Source organism: Poeciliopsis prolifica, unplaced genomic scaffold (assembly GCF_027474105.1).
Source record: "Poeciliopsis prolifica strain line A6 unplaced genomic scaffold, Auburn_PproV2 SCAFFOLD016, whole genome shotgun sequence".
In the NCBI taxonomy this organism is placed as follows: domain Eukaryota; kingdom Metazoa; phylum Chordata; class Actinopteri; order Cyprinodontiformes; family Poeciliidae; genus Poeciliopsis; species Poeciliopsis prolifica.
Window position 1 is genome coordinate 1886707 of NW_026562391.1, and position 22015 is coordinate 1908721.

At 39.6% G+C, this 22015-nt stretch overlaps 1 protein-coding gene across 1 annotated transcript in view; it reads left to right on the forward strand.

The window, feature by feature from the left end:
• Positions 1 to 705: 705 nt before the first annotated feature.
• LOC129366904 (cytoplasmic phosphatidylinositol transfer protein 1-like) overlaps positions 706 to 22015 on the forward strand; it is a 59773-nt gene continuing 38463 nt past the window's right edge. Inside the window, exon 1 of the mRNA XM_055040992.1 lies at positions 706 to 1052. Within this exon, the coding sequence (XP_054896967.1) occupies positions 1005 to 1052 (48 nt within the window). The 5' untranslated portion in view covers positions 706 to 1004. The remainder of the gene's footprint in view (positions 1053 to 22015) is intronic.

Here is a 22015-nt window from a genome sequence, read left to right on the forward strand (position 1 = left end):
TTGTTAATTGACACATACATAATTTAAAAAAAAAAAAGCCATTTGTGGAAAAAAAAAACAGGCCTTCTTTGTCTGTAAATATGTTCCCAAAGTTTCTGAAGTGTTATAGATTCAGCTTCACCTGGTTGAAATTCTGTGAAACAAATCTAAGCACCTTTTGCTATTCTGCCATTAATCAGCCAATCAAAAAAAGAAGCAGAGAACAGATTACCCATGCACAGTAGCTAATGACGTCCATCTAAGAAGTATTTTTTTTATCTCTGCTACAAGTAATCAATCATTTTCTTATTCAAAAATAAATGTAATTTTTTTGTTCAATTCATTTCTAAATACTTTGTTGAAAACGTGTAAGTGGGTAAATGAAATATCTGCAATGTGCCAATTTTTTTAATACGATTAATCAATTAATTGGTAGAACATTGGTGACTAAAATGAACCCTGTGTTGCAGCCATGCTAAAGATGACATCTAACTGAATTGTTGTATTTGTTTTTTTTTTTTTTTTTTTTTGTTTTTTTTGCTGTTTTAACTTCAACTCATTATTACACTTGATAATGTAATAGGCTATTTCAGGCCTATGTAGGCTATTTCAACATCCTTGCATTCGATCATTTGATTCGACTGCTTCGAAGACTCTTATTTCGACGCGCCTTCATTCGTCGCCTCCCTGTGCGCTCCCAGCTTGACTGGCCGCCTCTTCCTCCTCCTCCTCCTCCTCCCCCCGGCGCGGTGGGAGGAGACAGTCCTCCTGAAGCAGCCGGGGCTCCGGTACCTTCACGTCACACAAGGCAATGCCGGAGACTCACACGATCCGCTGGTTCCGATGAAAGGAAGAAGTCGAGCGTAACTCGGGCTGTCCATGCGCTGACGCCAGACATCGTCCAGATCAGCTCGGCGCTCCGCTCACACAACATCCTGCCGGGGCGGCGGGGAGGGGAAACTCTCTGCTGAGCTGCTACTATTGTGAACACACAGCGGGGGTCGCGCAGAGAGAAGAAGAAGAAGATGTTAATGAAGGAGTACAGGATATGCATGCCCCTCACTGTAGAGGAGGTAAGTTTTTCTTTTATTATTTTTTGAAATTAGTTATTTATTGCGCTCTTCATCCCCCCCACCCCCTCACTCCCCTCACACTCTTCTTGGTTTCTAGTTTTTATTTATTTATCTATTTTTTTCGCGCACGACTCCAGGGGATTTGTGCCCTACGAGAACGCGTCGAGGTTGATCGTATTCCAGACATGTGGCTGAGTAGGGAGGGCATGAGAAACGCTTTCAGATGAACTTGAATAATAATAATAATAATAATAATAATAATAATAATAATAATAATAATAATAATTAAAAAAACCCCCCCGTCTCCCTCAAGCCCTCAGCTGCAGGAAAGCCCGAGTTTAAGGAGAGCAGCTCAGCTTTGTCACACATTCATAAAATACTACATCACACACACACACACACACACACACACACACACACACACACACACACACACACACACACACACGCACTCTCTGAGGAGTGTCACCGGTTTCTCCCCCCCTCCCGACCCTCCTCTCTCAAATTCCACGCTCTGCAGACGCTCGGCTGCAGATTGAATTGTTCCTCCCTAAAACTGCAGACAAGTCTTCTCAACTCGTCTCTTGCCCTCCAGCCCAATTCCTCCTGCGCTGCGACCGATTGATCCATTTGCGCGAAACAGTGAGCGCACTGCAGGCTATATAGTGTTCAATCGGATTTGTCCGCTTTAATGTCAGCGCTTGAGTCTAAAATTAGCAGCTGGGGATGATTGTTTTTCCTGTCCTGGCATGCGTTGCAACGGTGCGTTTGGTAAATTATCAGCTCTGCTTCTTCTTCCTCTGTCCGCGTCTTCAGTGGTTGTGAGGGTGTGTGGGTGTGTGTTGGTTTCCCTGCAGCTCAAGGCTGCTGTCAAAGTGGATTTACAGTCTACCAGGCCAGATGTTCAGATAGAAAAAACAAAAAAGAAGCAGTGATGCTTTTTCTCTAGAGGGCAAAAAAATAACAAAAAAAATCAATGATTTCGCTGATTAAAAGTTTGATCACAATCATATTATATATATATATATATATATATATATATATAATATATATATAATATATATATATATATATATAATATATTATAATATATATATTATATATATATATATATATATATATATATATATATATATGTTCTCCTCTGACATGTGTGACCTCACAAACGGCTGCATCGGTTCTCATGTTGCTGGGTTTGATGCAAGCACTCTACAGATAAACTATTTTTGTTTCTTTTTTTTAAATTCTAAGTGGAATGGGATGCATTTTCCACTCCACAAAATAGGCAGATGAGATGCCTTACATACGTATGTAGCCTATATATATATTTTTTTTCTGCCCAGTGACGATCACCACAAACCTGCCAGTTTCCATTTTCCTCAATCGAAGCAGCGATGAAGGCATTACAGTTAGAAGCCTCCACCCCCCCTCATGAGTTCAAAAGGGAAATGTCATGTTTGTAATCCAAAGCTTTGCTAAAAGGAATGTGTTCTTGAGTACTTCTGCTGTGTGTGTGTGTGTAAGACATCACACAGACTTTTCTGCGCCTGCATACGTTAAGTAACCCCCACTTTCCCGTGGCGCTGGTTGGGCCAGCTGAAGGCTGAGGATGAAGAAAGACGAAGGTTAAGGCTCTGACCTCATTTGTTCTGTGGTTGATGGCGTATGTCTGGGGGGGTATGAAATTGGATAAAACACTTTTCTTTCTCTTTAACAGTATTTGAGATTTGTAGTGGATAAGTGCAGCACTTAGACAAGACTGTATCCTTAATCTTCATCTCTTTATATTTAACTTTAAATCAGAGGTAAAAACTATTTGCTTTTGCTTTTTTTTTTTGTTGCAAAAATAAGTACAATTTTGACCTCACATTGAGTTTTTGTATTCTAATTATAAATCATATATTATTATTACTATTATTAGTAAAAGCTTGAATCCATATTCTCCCTTGTAGGGTGCTGCTTTAAATGTTTTTAATGAAAGTTTGGCTTTGTAGGATAAATTGACAAAGTCAGGTGCTAAATAGCACCAAGAGTCAAAAATATAAATATTTCCAATATCCTCACCTTCCTAAAGTCACCCCCCGCCACAAACTGGATTGTTTATTTATTTATTTTTTGCCAAAATCACTTTTGACAAAAAGTGACTCAGGCCGTTATTTTAGGAGGGTCTGTTCCTTCGTCTGAAGTGTCTCAAAAAAGGAATATTTTGAAAAAACAGACATTACAAACTGGAACAGGATCAACCAGATGGTGTTTCTAGGAATATGTCAAAAGAATAAATCATCACATATGCAGATGAACCTTTTCTCATCAGTTACTTTTATCTACGGCAGACATTTTTGATTTTAAAACCCCACAGGCTTAAGAATTAATTATTATATTTCAGATTTGAAATGCCTTGCAACTAGCATCTGTCTTTAAAAGCAAGAACTTTGAATATCTTGAATATCTTCATTGATTTGAAGGGTATTGATGAAGAAGACAGAGTTAACACAGTCTTTAGTTATAAGCAGAGGGTGCTCCAAAGATGAGCCTCAGAACTGCTGAGAGTTTCAGTGGAACCAATTATCATGTGCTACCAAGATTTGGTTTGTTGCGCCGCATTAAGCTGAAAAGAGAAACCAATGTCTTCTGTTGGGGAAGATTTATTTAGTCCTGTCACTCACTTGTGCCTTTCACACACTTCTTCTAAACTTCTTCTGTAAGTTGTTTAAAATATATTTTAGTATGTGAATTAATTCAATTTGAGCCCTCCCCATACTTTGACTCAAAGTGGTATGATAGAGGTTTTGGTGTTTTTAATGGACACTCTAATAAACCTTCAAAAGCGGACTGAAGAACACCGACAGATGTTTTGTTATCAAGATGAAGTGGACAACCGATGAACCTGAGCTCTCAACCTGGAAGACTTGCACTATGCACTTGAGGGCCCCTTTCTACTTGAGAGGACGTACAAACCATGAGCCAGTAGTCGGGCTCGGTTTAACCGTCAGCTCCCAAGATGGATTACGTTCAGCAAGTCAACACAAGGCAAGGAAGGCTGTTTTTGTTTTAGTTTGGCCTTCAATCCAGCTGGATGGACTAGCCTTGCTAACTGCCAATGTCCTTTTCTACATGTGAGCCGTCTCTGATGCGTGACTATCTTGTCAGAAGCATAAAACAAAACCACTCGTCTAATCTGGCGGTTGTGCCCAAAGAAATGCCAGTGTTCTGTCTGTTTCCATGTAAGGAGCGAGTGCTTTGGAGATGAAAGCCGACACATGCTAACAAGTAATCGTATCGCTTGTTAGCTTGTTAGAGACATGCTAACAATTTGAGGCACATTGTGTACAGATTGTCCTCAGATATCAAATGAATGTTCATTTATTTGAGGGAAACAATGATGTGTGCCATTAATTTTCATTTGTATCCTTGTTTGGATGGAATGAGGTTGTGGGATACTAAGAAGCCACAATGTTTCTCATAGCGTGTGTCTTGTAAAGCCCAAACCATTAAAATTATCTGTAGAAGTTAGTGGAGTCTGATACCATGGCTTAAAAAATGTGAAGGGAGACACGATAAAGTTTGGATTCTTATTTTGAAGCACAAAAGCAACTATTTCTTGAGTGACTTTGTTGTGTTGACAGTTGGCTCATAACAGTGACGAGTTAGCCTGGCTAATAACGACTGGCTTCGAAAATATTGACGAGATATCCATCAATTTTTTTTATTTAATTGACAATATTATGAATACTTGTCAGGGAAAAAACAAGTGTAAGAGACAAGGTAGAAATAATTGGTGAAGCCTATGTAAGCGCCACAACTGGGTAACTATTGGCTAGCAATGCTAAAAGTTAGCATCTCCTTCAAAAACTTCCTCCTTGTGCTAAACCAAATGGCTGTTTCTGTCTTTCTGTTTGGACTGATGTGACCAGATTGAGGTCAAAATGTAATACTTTTCTGAAAAATAATTCGACATCTATACTGTCCTTGAAAACACAAAGTGAGTGTTTGCATTACTTTTTCCGGATGTAGGCTAAGTACACAAGCATAAAAACAAGCTAGTCAAACCTGAAATGGCCTACTCTAAACTAATTACTGATTTTTAAAAAATGTAGTTTGTTATTTATAAAACCTTTACTCTTATTTGTGAAATTAAGCAAACAACAAACGGCATGGCTTTTCCTCAAACACTTAAGCCTCATCTTGATCTGATGAATCCAATGCCACTTATTATTTTTTCCTGCGAGCCGCATTGTCACACCAGTTCCCTGTAGATATTTTATATCCAGAAGAAATGTCTTTTTTTTTTTTAAATTTAACTCCCACAGTCGAATCTCATGATGCTTCTCACGTGTCCTGAAACGTTTGATCGTGCTCCTTTCTGAAACATTTTATTTTTTATCACTGTGCCTGCAACATGGCATTATAACTTCCTGACTAGAGGAAGGAAATAAAAAGAGCACTTCCTTTTACATCGCAAGTCAAACTTTAACCCCGTGGAGGCGAACTTCCAGAAATCAGTTTGATTGTTCAGCTGTCAAGAGTTTGATGGTGGTTCTGGGAAATGCCTGTCCTGGAGCCAGAAAGTAAGAATCTCTCCTGCAGATGTATTGGAATTGGGAACGGTGTGTGTTTGTGTCACCTAGGTGACGCGAAAGCTGAAGGTTTACATATAAATCGTCTAATTAATGATCCGGCTGGCTTTTATATCTGAAAAAAAAAAACAGGAGAGGAGTCCAGTTTGGATGAGTCCCAGAAAGCATAGCGTCATTACTTGTTTACAGTTGGTACTCCTCTGGGAAATTTACTGTAGAAGAGGCAGCTATTTATTTTTATGTATTTATTCCCCCCCCTTACCCCCCTCTGTGCTCTTATCACTGCTGCACACATTGCGGCGAGTTTCATCCCTCCTCTTCGAAAGGGCGAGTCAAAGTTTCCTGCTTGTCCGAAAACAAAAGGAAAGAGCAGCTGAAGTTAAAGATGGAGCACCGGGGGCGGACAACCAGGAAAGTGCAACGGTGACCTCTTATGTGTAAGGGAAGGTGGAAAAAAAAAAAAAAAAGGATGGCAGAGAGCGGGGAGGGGTAAAGGTTATGCAGGAAGTTCTGGGAGATTTTGTTTTTCTTTGAAGCTCCCCAGGGTTGCGCGTTATTACAGCGTGCATGTGTGTGTGTGTGTTTGCACTCAAAATCGGAGTCATGGGTATATGCGGGGTCACGTCTCTTTTTGTGCATTGTCTCTGGGAGAAAATTAGCGTCTGCTGCAGGGCTGCGTTGCGTCATCACATCCCTGATGTCGGGGTGGCTTTCTGCGCCGTGTTTACACGACGTTTAATAAACACGGCGCTCGCTGAAGGAGTCCTCAGACGTGCGAGAGCCGTCCCGGGAGTTTCGATGGTCTTGTCCCTCTTAGTCATCTTTGGGCGTGCGGGTGACGTAAAAGAGCTGCCCTCTTGTCTCCGCGCTCCAGATTTTCTTCATTCCTGCTGGATTATTATGAAAGTTTTTTTTTCCCCTCCATCTTTTTTTTTTTTTTTAATGGAAATACTCATGTTTTCCATTAGGGGTTATGATCTGAGCCCTGCCTTTTATTGGTTCTGCATGGATTCAAGTTAAGGCAGTGAAATGTAAAAATGTTTTCCTACACATCCGAGGTCACATTTAAGAAGCAGAAATCTGGAAATTATGAAAAGACATGTCAATTAAAAAATACACAAGAAGAGGCTTTAAAGAGATTTGTGGGTTTTGGTTTGAATCATAAACTGTCTTGCCTGAACACAACTAACAAGGAAAGCTTGAAAAATAATGACGCATGCCCTTTTGGAGAGACGATTTTCCACTGTCGAGTTATGTAAAGCTGCATTTGAAAGCATTCTCTGTTAAAAGTTTACAAGCCGCATTCTGTGCTCCGCTCTCTGCTGATACGCAAACATTTGCTCCTGTTAACTTTTAAAATTCATGCCGTACTTAGCAAAGTGCCGTCATGAGTTTCAGGGATTTCACTCGTTGCATCTCAGAAGGTTTAGCGGCAACACTGGAACAAGAAATAATCCGTCTGCTCTTCAAGCACTCCGAGAATAACTTTGCTCTGTGCTTTTGCAAGCAGTCATTCATCACAAACAGTGTCCTTTTTTTTTTCTTGGAAAGGATCAGGAGACGATGCATCACTGGAGAGTAGCAGTCTACGTGCTGCTCTCTCATTTCTAATGTGACGTCTCTCCCCACCGCACCACGTCTCCCCCGCGCCACCCTTTCCTTTTGTCCGACACTCTCTTCAAGGAAACCTTGAGAATGCAAGCCGTGTTTTCACAAGCCTGACTCACAAATTGACCCCGTGAGCTGCACCCTCCGCTTACTAACCGGGGCCTTTGTCGACGGATCGGGGAGGCTTTAGCGCGAGCAAAATTTCACGCTCAGTTAGCTTCAGGTCACTAAGGTGAGCACAATGGTACAGGATGGAGGCAGTGGAGAAGATAGAGATCTTGAGTGTTTCATTTTGTCATTCGGCCTCGACAGGGAGGAACGAGACGTATTCATTCATGAAAGAGTTGAACATCTGTGTATCTCTAAAACTATGGAGCGTCTAAATCTCTAAAGTTAAGTCACGTCAACTGGTTGAGTACCAGAAAATACAAATGTGCCCATACTTTACCGTAATAACTGGAGATGCACAAAGCAAAATCTTCCAGGCTGATGCAGATTTAGTATCTTTCCGTTGAGACTTGCAGAGGAGGAAAAAGTCGGCTGATTGAGCGAGTTAACAGCAGAGAAATATGGGTGACGGTCGAAACGCCTACTTCCAGTGCTGCACAATTTGACATTTTGAAAGTACGTTTTCTCATTGGCAATGCGGCAATTTCAGGAAAACTGTCCTTTTTTGATAAAACGTTTCAGCACTAGAATGAGGTGGACTAAATTCATTTTTTTGTTTTTTTGGTCATCTCAAAATTGTTTTATTTTGCAACATGGCAGTGGAAACACTACTTTTGCATCACACGAGTCACATTATCATGTTGCCACAACGCAAACAAAAAAGAAAACGACTGGAAGTGGTTGGAGGTTGACGGCGCAGCACGTTCTTCTTTTTTTTTTCAATGACTGATAACGTAAACAAACTTATCGTAATTTTAGTTGTATTTCCTTCTTCAAGAAAACACAACAGTTGCAAAACTGTGTTTTTTCGACTCGGAGTATTGACAAAGTTCTGCATGCGTTTGCAATGGAAATGCAGCGACTGATTGTTGGGGCCCATCTGATGACGCATCTTCCTTCCTAAAGGCTGCAGGGTTAGGGAGCATCCCAGGATCCACACAATCAAATTGGCTTAAATCTGAAACCTTTATCTGATTTATACAATTTTTTTTAAAATTAAACTTCAAAAATGTTGCATCAAATTAAAGTACATGCCTCTGGTCGAAATGTTCATAGGACAGAAACAGTGGGAGTTGTTAGCTTTCGTCCATTCAGTCAATAAGAAAATAAATTGTTTTTTTGTTTTCTTTTAAGCACAGATTAATAAAAGACTGCAATTGTAATAATTTCAATCCATCTTTGAAATCCTGCAGTGATGATTTTCTTTTTAAGTATTAGCGTTTGTTCGAGTGGTATTAGCAGACGGGAGATAATGGATAGGTTCATTTGCGGTGGGTTGACTGAGTAAACGGGAGGATGTGTGGCTGGCTGCTTGGATGAATGGCCGGATGGCGGGCTGGAGCGGCACCTGGGTCGCTGGCTCAGGCCAACATTTTTCAACGCATTAGCATCCCAGCCACTGTCGAGCATCATTTTCTGCCTTCACTGCTGGGTGTTAAGCAACACACCTGCAGCCCCGGAGCTGGGAGAAAAAATAAATAGAAAGCCTTTAGTCTACATCAGTTTGTTCATAAAGGTGCAGTCAAAGCCCGATTCCCCGGTGGTTGTGGATTCACAAAGGTCAGTTTTTGAAAAAGAGATGACAAGAAAAATGACAATAACAATTTGTCATAAAGAAACCTAAAAGTGATCATGTTGTAGACGTTGTACTGGCTCCTGAGTGTGATGTACGCAGCACTCCCTTTCGTAGGGCAAGGCATTATTGACCGACTTGGTTTAAGTGCAGGCGTCTCTTTCCACTGTGTACTCAATCATGTGGGAGGGGAAAAAATATCAACAATTGCCGGTTTGTTTAAAACATCCTTTTAACAACGACCTTTCAACTTCATTGGTTGCCATGTTTCCATTGTAGAGCGTGTTTCCTTGGTGTGGTTTGGCAATTTGAATTATCTGTGGGTGCAGAAAACTGAAATGCTGCGAGGAAATATATGGTGCAACCCATCATGAAAATCTTGGTGACTAAATTGGACAATAAAAACTTGGTCTGGATGAAGATGGAATGGAAGCGTGAAGGTCGCAACTTTGCGACTTCTAGAAATTTCTAAATTCTTATTTTCTCCAAATTCAAGGGATCAACATGGCATGATCGACAACGGGCAACTCTGTCAGCAAATGTTTGGTCAGTGAGAGTTTATCAGGTCTTGCTGCTTCATTAGTTCCATTGGCTTAGCAGAGATGTTTTTTTACTTGAGTGGATGGAAAGTAGATAAAGCTTCAGTTGTACACTTAGGATAAGGTACGGTTACCTGCTGTTGTTTGAACAGGACCCCAGTCTTTGGCTTTGCAGGCTTCTCTTTTTAATAAATCTTTTGGTATTTGATTGAGCTAAAGCAGTCGGCATCTCAGGTCAACAGTTTGTTCCTTGTATGTTGTCTTTTATTTTATTTTTTTACAAGCAACCACTTTGCGTAAAACCACCATCCAGTGTTGGTGGCAATGCCTGACGCGCAGTGCCGACAAAGATCACCCATAGATGAAAGAAATGGTTTGTAGTGTTTTTACAACCCATTTCAAGACAGTGCCTGGTCAGCACTGTCTTGTCGCCAAACAATGCTGATATTGGAATCCCATCCAGGATTGCATTAATTAACACCTTTTTTCACTGAAGGCTAGTCTCTGTGCAAGCATGGGCTCTCTACTACTGTACAAATACTTGAATATTAGGTTAACAGGTCGCTTGTGAATTTCCCTTAGGAGTGTGTGTTTGTGGTTGTTCTTCTGTTTGTTGTGTTTCCCTGGTTACCTATCAAAGGTATTGCCTACCTTTTGTCTGTTTACCACTAGCAATAGACAGGACATCTGTTCTAGTTCCTGACTGATGAATTGTTCAAATGTAGATTACGTCAAATCTCTGCACACAGTATCGCCCCAAAATGGACATCCATGTCGTTTCCTCTACTTCCTTCACGGTTGTGTTTAGTCTTCTTTGCCTGGAAACTTTGCTTTGGGACAAAATTCTGGGCTGCACCCGACGGCCACAGAAACTGATCGACCACTTTTGACTAGTGCAGCTTTTTCTTTTGCCATCTGGTTTACAAGAAAATGCCATGATTTAATCAACATCCCATTTACTGCCATTTAACTCTTCTAGAGGAAACCATCATAGGTTGTGACGGGTCATTATCCTCGGAGGAAAACTATTCTCATTTCCTAGATGATGGGTGTGTGTTTTGATTTTGTGTCTGTGTCTATATTGAGATATTAGGGGCGGGGGGAACAAAGATTGCATAAGAGGATCATTATTCTGTTGTAACTGGCATACTTTCAGTCAGGTTTACCTGTCAAACATCACAGTACGTTATGTGGGAAACCTTCATTTTTATGTTTTCTCTTTGGATTGCTTTGGTTGGTTTTGTTGTTTTTCATTTAACATGCACAGTAATTACCTTTCATTTGAAGTAAAGGCATTCATGTGCTGCTTCCTCTTTGGATCCATGTGTAGGAATGAAACAGGCTTATGTTTAGCTTCTCCCAACCCCCATTATCTCTTTCCTCCGCTAACGAACAGCATGAGGGATAAAAACATTTTCTACCAGCAGTCACAGTCTGAAGGCGGCTGCTGAATCGGTAAAATATGTGCTGAAAATGGAATCGCAGCAGGTGATTATTTAAACCAAAATGTCTTCTTCTTCTTTTTTTTTCGTGTATCTGTTCTGAAACCTCGTACTGTGGGTTCACATTCTCTATCTTCATGCACACACACACACACACACCCTTTTTTCCTACTTGCATAGAGAGGTTTGTCATTTTCATCACAGGCACACCTCAGCAGTGAGAGATACAATCTTAAAAAATAATATTAAAAACCTAATTGCATTATTTCTTATTTTAATATAAAAAATAAGAATTTTAATACCTACAAACCAGCAACAACTCTGGCTCGCAGAGAACTGTTAGTTTGTCTTTAGCAAGCCTTCCTGTTCTCTACTCATAACCTGGACTAATTGCACCTGATTGAACTCGTTACCTGTGAGGAAAGACAGCTGTCCACATGTTCACTCCACCAGACTCCAACTTCTTCACAATGGATAAGACTAACGAGTTGTCTTAGATCACCAGGGACAAAATGGTAAATCTGCACAAAGCTGGGATGGGCTACAAGATGAAATGAAGTTCTGAATTACAGGAGTTGGTCAATAACCTGAAGAGAGTTGGGACAACAGTCTCAAATGTTACCATTAGCAACACACCATGTCATCATGAATCCTGCGTCATGGAACAAAATCCTGCAGTACGCGCAATCCTCAAGCCGGTACAGGCCCAGGCCCATCTGAAATCTGGCAATGACCAACAGGATTATCCAGAACAGGTGTGAGAACAAACTCCATTTGCCAGGTTTGGAGGAAGAAGAATGATGAGAATAATTCCAAGAACACCATTTCAACCGTGAAGTATAGAAGTGGAAACATCATGCTTTGGTACTGCTTTTCTTCAAAGAGGATAGGACAGCTGTACTGTCTTGTTGACACATGGTCCATGTATCACGGGATTTCTAGCAACAGCTAGGGGTGCATCAATAATAAGTTCCTTAATTTTGGGAGATTGACAACTGGACAATACTTTAAGATAAACCAATCTTTTACAGTGATCTTATTTACCTCCACAAAGTTGTAAAATGTATCCCTCGCCCCTTTTTGCACCGCAGAGAGAGAGAGAGTGTGACTGACAGACAAACCACTAGGTCAGGCCTTAACAATAGTCACCCCACTGTTGCCAATTTAGCAACTTTTCAGACAACAAGTAAAGAGTGTTTGATTACAAAATTGTAATCGGCAGGTCGGGCTTTTCAAAGATGGGCGATCGGCTAGAAAGCTGCAGTCGGTGAACCCTCAGCAATAACCTTCTTGCCCCTAGTTGCCCCCTCGCTAGGATTGTATTTGTAGATTCCACCTCACCTTTAAGGTTTACCTACCATGAAAATTACAGAAAATGACAGACCTCTCCATTCTTCAGAAGTGGGAAAATGTAAAACATAAGCAGAATGTTTTTTTTTGTCCTACTATGTTTTAAAAGTCAGAGATAATTAAGGTTAACTTAAGAATGTAAGTGATGAAGTTTCATAACCTCTTTGCAGAAGTTGACCGCATGTTTTCTGCTAAGCCCTCACCAGCTCCAGCATCTCTCTGTTGTTTATCTGAAGACCCTTTGTAGGCTGCGGTTGAGCAGCTCTGACAGGAAACGTGGCCAGAATGACGCAGAAAACCTTCTTTCCTTCAACAGGGTTTTGGTTTTGAGCATTCACACTGTCTTAACTACGAAGTTATAATGTCGTTGATGGTAATGAATATCTGTAGTTTTATTTATGCAACCCCTTTTAGACATCGAATGTTTCAACTCGAATGGATGTCTAAGAAAGAAGTCTAAAAATGCTTGATAAAATCTCTTTGTATCAAAATGGCGGCTCATCTTCATCTATCAGATGCCTGAAAGCTTTTGGGTCAAAACTGGTTCAATCTGAATACAAGCAGACCTAGTATGATACTGCCACTACCATGTTTCAATTTAGGAGTTTTTGTTATCATTTCTTATTTTGTGCCAGGCCTACATTTTGAAATTATGGTCTAAAGTTTAAATTTATGGTTTTATAAAATCAGTTCATTCTCCTGCGGTTACAGGAGGATGTTGTTGTGTAGTACTAGTACTACAAGTATGAACCAGAAATATATTCAGTTCCTTCAGTGTTACTGTCTGACTCTGGGCGGCGTCCCTGTCCAGTTTCTATCTAGTCTGGATGGAAATAATGTTTTTTGTACCCTTTTCCTGACTGATTTCTTTGTACAATATGATTGTTTTGACCCTTTGAAAACTGCCTACTTAGCTAAATGATGCAGTTGAGGAAGTGTCAATAAAATCCTTGTTGTTTCAGCTAAACGAAGTAAGTTAACGTTAATCAGTCACTAATGGAACACGGACTCGCTTTTATGATTATTGAAGTATTGATTGCTGACACAGATTCAAAATATTTTGCTACTAGATTGTTGCACCTTTTTTATTTTATTACATGTTCAATGGAAGGAAAAAAAACATTCAGCAATTATCTTAGTCTCATTTTTTTTACATCACAAAAAACTTGAAGTTAATCATTTTTCAATGACCTGTAGGGCGATGATATCTCTCTTTCTTTCCCAAACTGAATGAATCATAACGTGATCTTGATGAATTATGCAAAAGTAATTTCAAAATCATCACATTTATTAACACCTGACTGAGACTGAAAGTGTCAGGGCTGGCATTTTCTTCACTTATAAACAGCCGCACTGAAGAGTGTTGGCGTCCGCCTAGCCTCATTTCCATTTGATGCGTTCAATGATCAGAAAAAGATTGGATTATTGAGTTTACCATTTGCTGGTCACCGTTTGAAGGTCCAGTTTGGTCAACACAGTGCAACCCTGGTTTCTACGATGTCCTAGAAAGTATAAAATTGGTTCCTGTTTTACAAGGTCTGAATAAATATTACATTTCCCAAAATATAAAAATACTAAAAAAAGAACACTTTGCTTTGGATGGAAATAGTTTTTTTTTTTTTAAGAAATCTTTACCCCCCCCCCCCCAAAAAAAAAAAAAAAAAAAAAAATATATATATATATATATATATATATATATATATATATATATATATATATATATATATATATATATATTTGTACACTGACATGCTGACTTCATGCATTTCATGCAAGACTGTTTAGAAACTGAAATTAGAATTGACATTTAGTTTTTCAGCTGTGTCGCTGAGTCCACAAGAATTTATAAATAACGGAAATATGTGTTTATTGAAGATGTTTATCCTCATCGTCAGACTGCTAATCATGTTTTCGTTTTTTTATTTGCCCGAGGGCCACAAATGCATTCAATAATCTTTGTAAGCTATAAACTGATTGTTGTTTTTCTCACAGTTTAGAAAATTAAACATGTGGAAAGGGATTCGTTTCTTCCTGCTTTATCGTGTTATTTTTACAGCACATCATATTTTTAATATGATGCCATGCCAGGGAGAAGAATTAACAGCTCTTATGCTGACTGGAAATGTCGCTCCAACAATATGTGTAAATGAATTAGTAAATACAGCTCACCTCTAGCAGCAGTACCTCGAAGGAGTCATTTCCTGCTCGGCTCTATCGGTCCCCCACGTTGATGTGGGCCAGTTATTAAAGAGAAGTTTATTATGTCATATCATTATGTAATGGTTGAATATCATCTGTTTTGGTCTCACCCGTCCTCTGCATTTAAAATGATCCATTTTCTGCCTCTGGTTGTACTATTGCTGGCTAATCATGTTGAATTGTCTGTTTTTTGAAGATTTAATTTTTGGAAAATTGCTACTTTTTTCTTCTTCTAATTTTCCACCAATACAGTTCTTGTGTTTCCAGAGTGACAAGAACTGGCATCTTGTTTGATAAGTGTGTTTTACAGCTTCTATTTATTTCGACTTTGAATTCAGGTCAACTCACGGGAGGAATTATTGAAATGAAAGTCAAATTGGTAAGACATTTATGTCATTTGTAATTTTTTTGAAGAAAAAAAATAGTGAGGGGAAAAATGGGATTAAAAATCAGAAACTGAATTTGGTATTAAGAAATTATATTCAGTAACATTTAAGCCATATCATCCCACATTATTTTGCACATATTTGGAATATTTAATGTCCCGATTTCCATCTATTGTGCTTCTAATCCCAGTTTGGATCAGTCAGCACTTATGAAACGTGACTCATAATTAAACAAGAATAACTATGAAGTACTGAATGATAGACTTTAAATGCTATGGAATGGACCATATAAACTTTTCTGCATTGATGGGGCTGCCAGACCTGCTCTTATTATGTCACTACTGTTATTTCTTTGTTGGCCTTTCTGCAAACTCACTCTCCACATTAATAAGCGACACATACAAAAGATTTAAGCTGTTTCTATTAGATCACTCTATGGCATACATCTCAGAAGATCAGATACAATGAAGGCATTTTCTTTTTAGTGATTCAGTTCAGAAAGTGAAATTGGTGTCACATAGCCATTACACAGAGATGTATATTCAAAGCATTTCTTTCAACCCTAATGAAACAGAAATAAGATTCTCAAAAAAATTAAAAACAAGTGGAGTCTAACATGTGACCAATTTTAGAAAGATTTTAAGGCAGAACTTTTATACTAATCTAAAGCGTCTGGCCAATGTGATCATGGACAAAATGATCCGAATGTCGTGTCCAACGATTATAAGCAAAGGTTGAGTGGAAGGAAAACATGCAATCAGAAAAAAGCTTCACAATTACTTATTCAACAGATAAGCAATATACTTAGAAGGACCAGGCGTGGCTGGAGTCGGTGCTGCAACTATCCCATTCGTCTCCCGATCTTTAGCCCAGGCCCAATGGGAAATTCATTTTACAGCAAGTCACAATAAAACCAAAACACATCAGCAACTAATATTCAACTAGATGGCACTAAACTCCACCGCTTCAACCAGTGGAGACTAAAACCGCAAAACTTGTCCACGCAAGTTTGGTTAGACTAAAAAGAGGAACCATAACTAGACGAATCAATACATCACACCTAAAATGTGAAATTCCTGAATTCTTTCCTGGGCTGAGAAGAACCAGAACTGGACTGAACTAAAAGTCCCTTTTTATAGATGTAAGTATTTTTTTGTTTGTTTTTTTAAATTTTTATTTTCTCCAAGGCTTAAATATGGTTAATGGTTTCAAAGCTCATTTAGAAACTGTCAGGGAAATTGCATCTTGCCCCTGGTTAATTAACATGTTTTACTGGTTGCCACTTTAAGAGCTCTTGTGATGTAAATGTGCTCCTTCAATTACTTTGCTGCCTGTTGAATCAAACTCATGTCAGAGCAGCGGCGCATCGGCGCCCGTTTTCTGGACGAGAGCGACTTGCGTTGCCTTCCAGGGTTACGCGCGGCGAGTCCTCGGAGGCCCACTTCTGCCGTGTGTCACCCAAGATGAGAACAAACCCTCGCGCTGTGGTCGTCATGCTGCTCTGCCACACTTTCATCCCACACGCAGGTGCAATACTTTCTTGGAAGAGCCATCTGTGCGGCCCACACACCCACACACTGGATCCAACATACGTAAACATAGACGTTCTATACATAGCCATCTCCGGCTGTCATTTACTCGACTGGCGGAGTGGATTGTAGGGACTTACTATGATTTTTTTATGGTTCTCAAGATAACCATGAAATAATGAGGTGGTTAGAGGAGTCGACGCCTTCCGGACTCGGCCCGGTGTTTACTCCCGAGTGCGTGAAGCAACGTCACTGTCTGCACGGCCCAACGGTCTGCGGAGTTACTAGTGTTTCAGTTCAGAGTTACCTTCATGTGTCGGAATTTTAAGAGGTTGTTTTCCCTGAATTTATATTTGTCAGGGGAATTTATATTTGTGAAATCTTTTTGTTCCACTTGTAGGATGGTGGCCGTCAAGCCCAGCAGTAAGTCCATGTTTCCTGCTGGGTTTTGTTAACACTCCCAGGCTGATTTCTGGTGTAACTTCATCTAAAAAGCACAGGCTATTAAATACACGTCTGCAGCTCTGCGAGGCTCTCTAACATTCATTCATACAGCACGGGTAGCTTCACTAATTAGCTGTCATTAGCTGTAATTGCACCTTGCTACTTTGTAAAACACTGCGGTGAAGCCGCTCGGTGTCTCAGAGAGGGTTAGTATTTATTATTATTTGGTCAGTCATCGAGGGAATCTCAGCACAGCTGATTTGGTATTGGTGTAGCAAGCCCCGCTAACATGCTAGCAGAGCGTACCCCACCTCTCGCCCAATGACTGTTGAACATGGACACAATCCCCTGCATGATAATTCTCCAGGTAAATTGTTGACCAGCTGGTTGATCTGCAGAGTTAGCCTCTTTCTGTCCTACAATTCCTGGAAATGCACATCAAATGTTTTGAAATTCTGCTCTGTTGCAGAGTTTCACTTCGGTTTCACAGCAAGTCAAAGTGATTGGCGCTTTTCAAACTATCTTCAGCTGCATTCAGCAATTGTAAACATCAATTTCGGTGTTTTTGGCAAAGAAAGGAGACCCCTACCTAAACGCCGATTACATACGTGAGTCACTTCACGTATGTAATCTTGAAGATTTGAGTTTCTACTATGCTTCCTCTTTAGCACTTGCTCTAAATGTCTATTTTTTTCTATTTCCAAATGAGGGAATTGTAGAGGAAGAGCTAGATCATCAGCCTGCTAAACGACACTAATAAACTTTGTCTTATCTTAATGGCTCCTTCTCAGCGGAGCTTGATTCTCGCTCATCCCCTCAGTCTGGCAGCGGAGCAGCAGAACGAAGGAGACTGAGATGGACTGTGCAGTCATGCAGGAGACGACGGTCCAGGCAGAGATACTGTCTGGATGAATATCTGTTTATCACATGACATTTTCAACCCCTGCTTTAGTTTTTTTTTTTTTTTTTCCCTCTTCTTTCCGCCATTTGCGTATTTTCTTTTAAAGTGTCCTCAGTGTCTGAGTCATCTGTGGCCACGGCTGATTTGTGGTGTGTTTTTTTTGGATTAAGGAGGGAGGGGAGAGGAGAATGCCAGCTTAGATCTACTGACTGAAGGAAGTGTGTGCGTGTGGTTTGAGTTCACATGGAAGCGGCGCGGTACATGGAACAAAATTATCCAGTTGCTTCCAGGCTTACAGAATGTCCTCTTCAACAATCATATTCACAGTTTACGTTTATAGAATATTTAGATCACAGATAGGAGTCTTTAACTAAATCATTTTTGCTTTAGTGGATTTATGAATAGGTTTTGCTTTTCTGGAATCACCTGACGGGTCAGTCAGGATAATATGTTGCTAAGACTCCACATAGCACGGCCCGGCCCACCCAAAGACGCTCCCCCACACCAATCTCTGGTATTCCAGAGTAAAAACAGGATTAATCCTTTAGAGGGATTAAGTTAAAGGGAGAGGGTTTTTTTGTTGTTGTTTATGCAACAAGGTTGATTTTTACGTCACAAATCTAAGACGAATCAAGACAACACAGTAAGAGTACGTAAAAACCTATTTAAAGACCCCACAAGGCATAAAATTCATATTTGTTTCTACGCTCTCTGCCTTGGTAAATGTAAGAGTAGAAGCATGACTACCAGCTACCAGCGAAATAAATATGACTTCTGTGTGTCTAGTTATGTTTGATTTGATAGCAGAAGCTTTCACCTGCGGTAAATATTGGCAAATTCAGTGCCAAGGTAAAGTAACTCCATGGGAAAATCTATGCCAAGTTAGATTCTTGTATCCAGATGTGAAATCTTTCATACATGAAACAATTGTTTTGCAGGCAGTTTTCTTTTGAGTACAAATAACTTTTCCAACCCTCACACTTCAATCTTCTATAAGAGAACTGCAACAAAATCCAAGAAATAGCTTAGTGCATCCTTCATCTGATCACTCTATGTGCTGGTGATTCGTTGGGTCCCCATGACAACCGCGTGATGTTTTTCCACAGCCATCTTTGGTACATCTTGGAAAGGGAAAAACACTTTCTAGAATGTGCCTTTTCAATGCCCTTTGCCTGTTCGTTTGAGGCAAACGGTCTAAAGTGTTTGTGTGTCATAAAGATGGTCTTCCCTCTCCTCCGTCACTCAGCTGAGCCTCCTGCCAGTTTCCAGGTTTTACAGCCCTGGAAAGGCAAACAGCAGGCAGATGTGCCAGCTCTTTAAATAGACCTAAAGAGGTCTTAACAAGTGGAGGGCCCTGCTTCGGCTCTGCTTAAAGATCGGTTGCTCTTCAACAGAATACATAATCCGAACAGCGTTTATTTATGCTCGAATACTGTGATGGACCGGTGCTGGATGTCAAACTTACCTGCTGCATAAACTTGGCAGTAATGATCACACAAGAGAATACATGATCCGAGTCCTGAGAAAAGGAAAAGCAAAAATAGGGTGTATTGACACAACATAAGCTTATGGCGCATGTGTATTGTTTTTGTTCTTGTTGCTGGCGACTGAAGTCTCTGTGATTTCAGCTCCGAGCCGTTTTCCAAAGCTTCACCAGGCTGGACTGGGTCACCAACCCCTGCTGTGATTCATCCCATATCGATTACCCCGTGCAGATTTCCTCCTCTTTTTATTTCTTTATTTTTTACCATGCCGCTTTTTACTGTGTACCATTAGGATTGTGGCAACACGCTACCGATCACTTCCCACACGTTTCTTTTCTTGGTGTGCGTACATTTATGTTTCTATGACTCACTCCCCATCCCACATCCCGTCCCTCCCGAAGAGGACCCTTTTCGAAAGCCTCTGCCAGAGTTCCTGAATCCACTTGGGGAGAAAGGGTGTGTTAAATTGCTTCTTAATTTATAGATCTGTGCGGAAAGTCGACATCACCTGGGGCGACAAAGGGAAAATTAACCGACGCCGAAATGCATGACGATGTCATTTTGCATGCGTCTGTGTTTACAGTGTTTTCAAAATATAAAAGGAAAGTCGTATTTGTCTTTTTTTCCCTTATGTTTTCTGGCTGCATACAGGTAGGCTGTGCTCACAAGTTGGTAAAGGAGAAGCTAAAAAATCCGTCATTAATAGGTTCAATGAGGATGTTGCAAGTTAAGTTGTTTCATATTTCTAAACTTGGTCAGTTGTGGTTTGTTGTTCAATATTTCTTTTGACAACAAGTGCAAATTTTGTGCATTTACCTGAAGATGCTGTGGTCTTAAAGTCCATTTGCAAGAATAATTGCAAAAATTATACCATTAATATGACTTTCAAGAATTTAAACTGGCTTTTCACATTCTTTATTTTCGTGGGCAGGAGACAAGGGGCAGTGTGTCTGTGTGTGTGTGTGTGTGTGTGTATGTGTGTGTGTGGGGAGGCGTTGGTGTTATTGTCCATTTGTAGACATTGAGGTGACCTGATCAATATGTGTAAAAAATTCTACGAAAACCAACAAATTGCACTAAATTCAGTCTGTATGTGGTCACGAGTTGAATGTGCTCAAGCAATCTTTCCTTTTTAAAGAAAGGATAATTGATGTAAGAAGCTAGAAAATTCTGGTACGAATATCAAAGTTTTGAAAAATTGTCACGCTGGGTGTCGCCTTATTGTTTTTTGTTTGTTTGTTTGAGTTTGCCTGTCAATTCGATTAACATAAATGACATACAGACGCTCAAAATGATTGTGTGTATGTTAGTTTGAGCAGGATAAACTAACACAAAATCTGTAAGACTAGCTAAGTTGTTTTGTTTTTTTTTTCTCATCTGTCGAATAGGGTTAATGTTTCAACATTAACTGGTGTCATTTTATTTGCTGTCCTATCAGTTTGATGTTAAGCAAAAGTAACTGTTATTACAGCGCTTAGCAGGCTTTTATTATAACAGTACCGCTTCACTGGCTGATTTTTTTTACTATTGTTTTTATTTCCTTCTTTCCTGAAGTTCTCGTCATAAACCGCGTTTTACTGTCCCAATAATGTAATGATGAAGCACGAGGGTTTACTTCATAGTCTTATTTTCCTCTTACAGCTCTTAATGGCAACGCTGAGCTGCTGTGCTGTGGCGAAATGCGCGCGCCATCGTAACCGTTGCGGTGATGGATCACTTCATCTGGTCTTCTGGTCATTAGCGCGTTGTGGCCTTCTTACCCGCCAGGACCCTGTCCCTCGCTGCCAGTCGTTTATGATGTTTTCTTTCTGTTTTTATTATACATTTAAAAAACATTTATGCAGTGTGCAATTGGTTTCTTTTTTTTTATTTTTGCATTCTTGTACACTAGTGGTGGGAGTTTGTTGCAAGAGCTGCAGTTTATCATGATGAACTTCTGAAGAATTTTCATTTATTATTATCAAGGAAAATTCCAGCAAATGTTTGGGGGGAAAAAAACAAAACTTTTTTTACTTTTTAATTTTTACTATTTTTCTTCCACTGTTTGTTCACTGTTATGGTATAAATACCAAAAATACTACTAAAAACAAATTAGTGACACAAATCACACTGTTTTTTTTTACTAGTGTCCTAAAGGAGCATATTACAAATAGGAATGTAACACTTCTACTGTTTGTGGAGCTAGAAAACAAGTCATAAATTATTCTTATCACCAAAATACTTATAACCAGAAAGTACCACAAAATATACCGCAAAAAGTCTGCATCGCCCACCTATATGAGGAACAAAACATAATTAAAAATAACAGCAGAAATATATATATATATTTTTCCTTACACATTCATTTTCAACAAGAATGTCTATATCTTGCTTTTATTTTTTCTTAAACTTGTTTTCATTAAGAAAATATTTTCTTCTGCTTGTTCCTTACATAAGCGCTTTCATTAAAAAAAAGTGGTGTTTTTCCTTTTCCTTATACATGCGATTTTGTCAAGAAATTTCTAGATTTTCTTTGACGTTTTTCTTAAACATGCTTGTTTAAAAGAACAAATGCTTCTATGAGGTAAATACAAAACAAAATACATACATTTCTCGATGAAAATACACGTGTAAGGAAAAGGAAAAAAATGTCCGCTCTTATTTTTAATTATGTCAGTGTTGGTCCTCCGTACGCCTGTCGTGTACAATAGCAAGAAATTCCACCCTGTCCCAGATAGCGTTTTCTGTCGTCTTACGGTTAGCTTGACTTGCTAGAGGAATGTC